Source organism: Lotus japonicus, chromosome 3 (genome assembly GCF_012489685.1).
Source record: "Lotus japonicus ecotype B-129 chromosome 3, LjGifu_v1.2".
In the NCBI taxonomy this organism is placed as follows: domain Eukaryota; kingdom Viridiplantae; phylum Streptophyta; class Magnoliopsida; order Fabales; family Fabaceae; genus Lotus; species Lotus japonicus.
Window position 1 is genome coordinate 72822950 of NC_080043.1, and position 8437 is coordinate 72831386.

Below are 8437 nucleotides of genomic sequence, written 5' to 3' on the forward strand. Positions count from 1 at the left end.
AGGATCTTGTCCACTGCAGCCTCATCTTGCAGTGTGAAGACGAAGGTGTTGATTCCTAGGTCTCCAATATGAGTTAAAGGAGGACTTCCCCAGGCTTTTGTGATGACTTCCTTGACTGCGTTTTTGTTTAGAGCTTTGCCTGATATCACCCTGCCAACAAGGGTTCTTTTTGAGATCTCTTCACTGTGTTCTGTTTCAGGGATCAGATCTACTATGAGATCGCTATCGCGGTCTGTTGAGGAGTTATTGTTGAGCCCATTCCAACCTGGATCATCAAAGGGGGAAAGGCCCATCGATGAGGAAGCTTAATCAAATGGTTTTTCCATAGTGGTGAGGGGGAGAGATGGGTAGGAAATTTTTTAACTAGAGGCCAGAAACCTCAGGAATTCCACACGAGGAAAGAGATCCAGCAAAATCTGGAAGGAAACTCTTCTTGGAGATACTGTTCTCTAGGTAAACCCTAGCAGAGGAGGTTCTAAAAGAGAGCAAAACTATCTTACTTAAAGTTACTAAGTTAATAACTTAATAAGCTCTTTCTCAGTCAGGACCTAAACATCTTTTTGTATGTAGGTACTTTGGTCGGGCTAAGGCCCAAACCGAGACTGACCAACAAAAACAATTATTTTTTTCACTTGTGGACCGCCCAAAACGAAAAAAACATCAAATTGGGTGGGTCGCGATTCAAAACGGGCCTCATAGGCAAGACTAGTATATTTAGCCAATTGATGAATTTGTGACTTGTTATTCCATTACAGAACTTAAAACACATTCTACATGATTATGATGAAGATAGCAGTCTCTATCACTTACTAAGATTCTGTGAGGAGCTCAAAAGCATGAATCTCTCTCCCTCAAGCAACATTATGATATAATTATATATGTGGGAATTACTGAAGATGCTATGATCTCGTGTCTAACAGGATTTGATTAATTAAGACATAGCTTCAAAATTTCCAACAAAAGCTACCACTTTGTTCTGACTTGAACTCACAGCCTAGCTGCAATGTAAGCGTCGTCTTGCTTTATGGGGACAGGAAGGCAGCCTTTCTCCTGCAGATTTTTAATGGTGTCATACAGAACTTGCTTCACTGGTGTGAATTCTAATCCTAAGTCTTTTAGCTTCTGATTTGAAAATTTGTAGGGCTTGACCCACGGGTTCTTTCTATCTGAACACCTGCACATGTGATCAATAATATGTTTCATTCAAGATATTGAAAGTAAAGGTCATTCTCACCCCCAGATTCTTTTTTTTTTCTTATGGTGCATGCTATGGATGGCAAACAACTTTTTTGACTTGCCATATCAGTTATTATTCAAATTGTTAAGTTTTTTAAGGGAGGAATCAAAGCTGAAATAGTTGAATCTCAGTTGATCAAACACTTACTTGGTAGGAATTGGATACGCAGGGAAATATTTGGCGAGAAATTCAACGAGTTCACCACGATGCAGTGAACTTTCAGCACAAAGATATCTGCCAGAAGCAGATGGTGTCTCATACACAAGAACGTGGGCTAATGCAACATCCTTAACATCCACATAAGCCTGAGTAGCATTCACATAAGTTTTAGCAGAGCCAGTAAGGTACTTGAGGATGTGAATTGTACTAGCATTGAGAGTGGGTTGTAGTAATGGCCCAATAACCATTACAGGGTTCACCACAACCAAGTCTACTCCTTTTACTTTTGCTGCATCCCATGCTATTTGCTCAGCCACGGTTTTCCAATAGCAGTACCAATTCTGCAAATTAACCATCATTTAAATATACAAATTGTTGACATTAATTAAGGAGCATTGATCACTAATTAAGAGATAAAGGAAACCTTGGTGTTCTCGCAGTACTCCAGATCACTCCAGCATGATTCATCAACCACTACATCCCTGCTCCTATAGGGGTCCATATAAACTGTGCCAATTGATGAAGTGAACACCAATCGTCTCACTTTTGCTTCTGCAGCTGCCATGACCACATTCCTGGTTCCATTCACTGAGGGCTCCAACATCTCATCCTGAGAGCCACAATTAAAGGATTCATTCATCTTAGTTAGTGACCTGTCAACCGTTACATAAAATCAAGCTGACAAAGAAAGCAGAGTTTTTTTTTTCGAAACTGGTGGGCTTACTTAGTTTAAGAGTTTTTTTTGGGGTTGGATTAAGCTGTATCACATGGTAGTTTTATGAAGCTGGGCCGTGAAGTGTATTGGGTTTATGGATTTAAAAAATATTGATTTATTGTTGTCAATATTCTAAAATTATGTCCATCTTTGACCAAAAATAAAATAAAATTATGTCCATCTTGATGTACTCTCTCTATATAAAAGTGGTTTATCTATATAAAAGTAGTTTATGGTAGAGTTTGGTAACAACACGAAAGAACCAAATGAAATAATATGGAATAGAACATTATTGTTTTGTGTACTGTATACAGTAAGTTCAGAACAAAACAATTTCATTTGAACAATAACCATAAATTTAACTATAGATATAATTCCGCCATTTTTAATATTTGATTAAGCATAAAAAACTACTCAACAACCAATATTTACATATATATGAAAAAAATTATTCCATTGAGTTCATTTAATTTATTGTTTTGCAAAGATTAACATAAATATGTGACAATTTTACAAAAGAAAATATCATATTAATATATTTACAATTTTTTTTGGTAAAAATATTTTCAAAGACTATTATTAATATTTTAATTTACAAAAGAAGATGATGGTAGTTAAAGTTGTGGCACAAAGACTAAAATGACATTTATTGATAGTATAATGTTACATATTACTCTTAATTAATTTTACTAGTATTATGTGCAACAATTAAATTATACTTTGATAGAGAAGAATGTAGTTAATAAATAAAAGTTATAGTTGATTGATATGAGAAGTGATAAGTGAGAGAAAATTTATTAAATGAGTTATAAGTAGAAAAAATTAGCATAAAATGCGTTTACTTTTTAATACAACAAACATTTTAAAATATCAAAAGAATGTCTAAAATAACAATCTTTATGAAACAGAGAGAGCGCAGTAATAAGAAACACGGGTGATTTTTACCAAATGGCATCTAAATGATTTAACTATTTACTCATTCATTGAATCAATAAGTACTCATTAATAGAGTCTCTGCACCAAATTAATGATCGAGATGGCTCATTACTCACTCCAAATTAAAAAAAAAAATGCCGCCTATAAAAAAAATGCCGCCTATCAAATTAAAACATTTTTATGAGTTTTGGGCAGAATCAATTGATTCATCACATGCTAGCTACACGAATTACCAAGCTGGACCATGTGGTGTAGTATTAAACATATGTACGTTAGAGTTTAATCGATATGAACGGTGGAAAACCGTTTTACTTGAATTGTACAAGCAAGCTATGACGAAAATCTATTACTACAAATCTATGACGAAAACAGTAGTAATAGATTTTTATTTTTATGATTTTCATTATTCTTTTCTAATTAAACTCAAACAGAAAAGTTCTACTACAAGAAGTTGATGTTTGCTTGCAATTCTTTTGCCTTAGTGTAAAAAAAAATGAACAGTTACATGTGTATGTAATAAATTTTATACTAACAATATACAATCCTTTAATTCATTAAAAAATATTTTCTTATGTTATTATAAATATAACCATTATTTTTATAAGAAAATCATTTAACCAAATGCCAGAATACTAATTTATTGATATATATCTTAACATTTTGGTTATATATGACTATGTCTACCGACTACCGCGAACTAAGATAAAACGAGTTTATTAATGATTTTAGTATAAAAAAATATATATTGTAAATAACATATATAAATACAAATATTAAAATCACGGCTGATGAGTGAAATGTTTTTAACATTATAAATTTATAATCATTAAGGAATGTATCTTATAAAAATGAGATTTTTAGGTGAGAACATGAGAATGATATGAGACCGCTGGAATTGATTATGAATAATCAAGATTAAAATAATTTAATAGTTATGTGATATTCTCGTAACCACTTAAAAATGACATGAGACTTTTTTCATATGACTTTATGTTTTAAGCTCGATCTTTCATGATCAAATAACGGTAGTAATTTATTCTCAAACTAGCACATGAAAACCACATTCTCGTGACCATCCAACCTTTTCTTTGTTCAAAGTTGATTTCATCTTTCTCACCTAACTGTCTCATAGCTTAGTTCTTCATTTTCTTTTCTTTTTCTCTGTCTCATAGTATAGTTCTTCATTTTCTTTTCTTTTTCTCTGATTACACATAGCTGAGAGTTCTCCTAATCTCAGCCTCACTCATCTCTTCTTCATCAAGAAAGTGTACTCATAGGATAATAATGACTACAATGGTTGAAAATATTTTTCCGCTATGAATATTATTAAGAATTCATGCAAAATTATATAAGAGATAAATGATTAACTGATTTTCTTAATTACTTGTATCGAAAGAGAAATATTCCATAGCTTTGAAAAGAAAAAAGGTTGTGCAAAGTCTCTAACGTAAGAAAACTCATTGAGAATAATTATGATATATTTTTAAATTTTTAATAGATATATCTTATGTTTTTAATATTACAAATTTGATTACATGTGTATATTGCTCTCATGACTAAAATTTATGGATCCGTACGTCATGATGACCCGGTAAATCATTTCTCTCATTTCTAATTTATGCAACTAATATTTGTCTATACTTCTTGTTGAAAATTGTTGTGCACATCCAATGAGTACTTAGATATTTAGAGTAAGAATTAAGAAATGAAGAGAAGAAAAAAGTGATGAATATACAATTTTATCTGTTGTGTGAATCAAGAAAAACATAGTTCATTAGTTAAAATAACAAATCTGTAAATTAGTTTTTGCACCTAAGGTGCATATTATAAATAAATATATTGAATGTTAGTTGTAAGATATGGTTCTAAGTGAACTAGCTTTAATTTAACATGGATCACCATAGGTTTAAAAGAAAAATGGTTTATAATGTGATATAACATAGGAAGAAAATGAAGTGCATGTGTGTTGGTGTGTGCAGCTATCATAACTACATCTTTATTAGGGATAAGAAAGAGAGCTCACAGGGTTTTCAGTGACAGGAGAGGCAGTGTGGAAGATACCATCGCAACCATGAAAGACATGTTTAAGAGAATCAAGATCAAGGAGATTAGCCTTATGTAGAGTTAGCCTCTCCCTGGCTCCTTCCAACTCTTTCAGGTGACCATTCTTTGGATCATCTGATGATAACCAAAATCCAAGCATAACGTATTCTCCATGTTAGAAATAACATAAGTAATTAATCTAAACAACGTTAAATAAAATAAATTTATAACATGCAGGAAAAGACATCATGTCATGTAAACATGCACATCCTATGTGTGCATAATCGTATGTATCATGCCTGGGTTTCTCACGGTTCCCCTAACGATGTAGCCTTTCTCCAAGAGAAGTTTGACCAGCCAGGAGGCAATGAACCCGCCAGCGCCGGTGACACACACGGTGTGGCCGGAAACTGATGAAGTATCAACAGGGATCTCCATTTGTTCCCACTTGATTAATATTAGATAGAAGGACTAATTAAAGAGAGAGGAATTATAGATGGATGGGAGATGCAAACTGGTTACTAAGAATGACACAAAGCAACATAGGCGATGTTTCTTTTATAAAGGAACGTGTCCACCTAAATCTAGTGGTTATGGAATATTTATAATTTTTTTGCCATGCACAAAAATTAAAATTCATAAGTTTCATTTCAAACACCAATCACATTCATAACTAGTGAGGAAATGAAAAATGTGAGATGTGATAAGAAAAGAAGAGACAAATTAAATATGAATGAAAAGAGTTATGATGCATACACACCTTCACTCATTTTCCACATTTATTTTTTATCTATTTCTCTCTTCTTTATCAATTTTAAATCATTTATCATATTTTTATTTTCTCTCTCCTTTCTTTCTATCTCTCTTCTTTCACCTTTTCACACCTCAAACATGAGGTTTTCTCCACACCTCAAACATGAGGTGTGAAGATATAATTATTGTAATGAAAAATAAGAAAAAGCGTGAACAAATAAAACCTTTAAAATCTCACTTCATCACATCATCGATTCCTTAATGGCAGTCAGCAGTGTTGCAGAAAGACTAACACGTGTCTTTGTATTAGTTTGTTGTTTATTCTAAAAAAAATGGTTGACACCGTATCCTAATTACAGCCGCCTATGAAAACATAAGAAGATAAGTGAAAAAAATATAATTTAAACAACCATATATTTAGTCTCAATTATATTAACATCCTAATTACACCCGGTGAAATGAAGGAATGAAAAAATAACACTGATTAAATTGGGTGCGGTGGCTAACTCACATGGTTGAGTTAAAGGTAAATGTAGGTGTTTACACTGATTTTTTGTAAAATCACATGTAAATTAATTATTTCAAGGATCAGATCCTATTTTATGGGCTCTCCAAGTCCGACGGCTTACAGGAAATTTATGTGCGTTTTCAAGATTGAAAAAGTGAAGAAATTGTCCGGTGACAACTTGAAAGAAACAACATTCCGGTGAGTATTGCAATAGATGTAGAAACAAGTAGAAATTTAAAAGAAGATAAAAAAGATTGGGCTTAAATGCATTTTGTGCCCCTGATGTTTCATGGGCGTGCAAATGACACCCCTTATCTAATTTTGTCAACGTTTGTGCCCTCCATGAAACAAAAAAGTGTAGCGGTTACCCTTCTGTTACTTCAACGTTAGTAAACTAACGGTGGGGCTGACGTGGATTTAATTTCTCTTTTTTTTTTTGCCACGTGGATTTTAATAACTTAATAACAAAAAAAAAAAAAAGGGAACCCTAAATCCCCAATTTGGGGATAAATCCCCAAATTAGAAACACAGAGGAGGAAGAATCGAGGAACAAGGTGCGAGCGTCAGCCCTGAGGAAATTCTTGAGCACATTGTTGGACCCTTTTCTTGATCCATCCCATTTGCTGCGTCGCAAATGGCTAGTTTGTCTCCAAATCGTGGACGTCGTGGTCGAGGTAGGACAACAGGAGGGACCCCGAGGAAGGATAAGGGGAAAAATGTGGTCCAAGAAGAACCCACTTGTGAAAAGCAGGGATACGACCCTTTTCGAGATTCCTGGTTTGGGGAGGATATTCCCGACCATTATCGTTTCAGGTATCCCTTTTCAAGATTCATGTCTAATTTTGAATACTTTTTCCTAAGACCCACATGTGCATCTATGTTGAAAGTGATTTGGTTATGTTATTTTATGTTTGATTGATACTTCACATGCCAGTGTCCTTTGTCTTAATCTATTGCATGTTGAAAGAATCTTGTTTTTAATACTTCACATGCCAGAGTCTTTTCTCTTAATCTATTGCATGTTGTCCTCACTGCAGGCCCACTAGTAGTCAATTTGCAACAGTTAATGTGTGGCATGGTGGGAAATTTGTGTGTGAACCGAGGGTAGATTATATAAATGGGGTTTGTCTTACTCTACCAAACTGGGATATGGATGAGATTAATTCAATTGATGTAGGCAAGGTTGTCAGAGGCTTAGGGTATTTAAACTTTAATGTGTGGTACAAAGACCCTGGCCTTGGGTTTGAGATAGGTTGTAAACCTTTCAAAGATGATAGAGATGTATGTGCCTTTCTGAATGATGTGAGTGGCTATGATGTTGTCAACTTCTATGTTGAGCATATAGTAGAGGAAGAGCCTGAGATTGTTGAACCTCCACCATTACTTGAATTTACACAGCCTACTGTTGAGGGGGAGAAAGATAGTGAAGTCTTGTGTGAGGGACAGCCTACTGTTGAGGGGGAGAAAGATAGTGAAGTCTTGTGTGAGGGACAACCTACTGTTGAGGGGGAGAAAGATAGAGAAGACATTGATGTTGACATAATACAAGTGGGACAGTGTAGTGTTGAGAGGGAGAAACAGGGTGATACAGGTGTTGTTGGTGGGGAGGGTAATAAGGAGGGTGAAGCATTTAATGCAGGACAGGCCAGTTGGCAGGGTAATAAAGATGGTGATGCAGTTATTGTTGAGGAAGAGGAGGTAGTTGCTGGAGACAAGGAAGGGGAGAAAAAGAAGAGTAAAAAGAAGGAAAAGAAGAAGGGTAAAAAGAAGGACAAGAATAAGAGTAAAAAGGAGGACAAGAATAAGGGTAAAAAGAAGAAAAAGAAGAAGGGTAAAAAGAAGGACAAAAAGAAAGAGCAAAAGGGGGGTGTTGAGAGTGCAGTGAGTGAGAGTGAGAGTCAAAGTGAATCTGAATCTGAGAGTTCAGTGAGTGATGTGAGTCTAGATGACAGTGACTTTGATGAGAGGTGGGACTGGAGGACAGTTTTAGAGGTTGAAGGAGATGAGAGGCATCCAGATAGTACCTCAGAGGAAGATGATGGTGCATTTGTCAATGAAGTAGATTTTGACAATGAAGATGGTTCAT

The 8437-nt window shown here is 34.6% G+C and overlaps 1 protein-coding gene across 1 annotated transcript; it reads right to left on the reverse strand.

The window, feature by feature from the left end:
• Positions 1-693: 693 nt before the first annotated feature.
• LOC130742549 (cinnamoyl-CoA reductase 2-like) lies at positions 694-5602 on the reverse strand. Its single transcript, XM_057594646.1, has 5 exons — positions 5390-5602; positions 5071-5225; positions 1821-2006; positions 1385-1737; positions 694-1174 (listed from the first exon to the last, which is right to left on the reverse strand). The coding sequence occupies exons 1-5, from the start codon at positions 5526-5528 to the stop codon at positions 988-990; spliced, it is 1020 nt and encodes a 339-aa protein (XP_057450629.1). The 5' UTR covers positions 5529-5602; the 3' UTR covers positions 694-987.
• Between the last annotated feature and the right edge of the window lie 2835 nt (positions 5603-8437).

What these genes read in the sequence shown, in the direction of transcription:
- LOC130742549 (XM_057594646.1), bottom strand. Translation starts at nt 5,528, where the DNA reads ATGGAGATCCCTGTTGATACTTCATCAGTTTCCGGCCACACCGTGTGT. An exon ending in AGTACTGCGAGAACACCAAG is followed by an intron (nt 1,738 to 1,820) that starts GTTTCCTTTATC and finishes GTTAATTTGCAG; the next exon opens with AATTGGTACTGCTATTGGAA. An exon ending in GCGTATCCAATTCCTACCAA is followed by an intron (nt 1,175 to 1,384) that starts GTAAGTGTTTGA and finishes TCACATGTGCAG; the next exon opens with GTGTTCAGATAGAAAGAACC.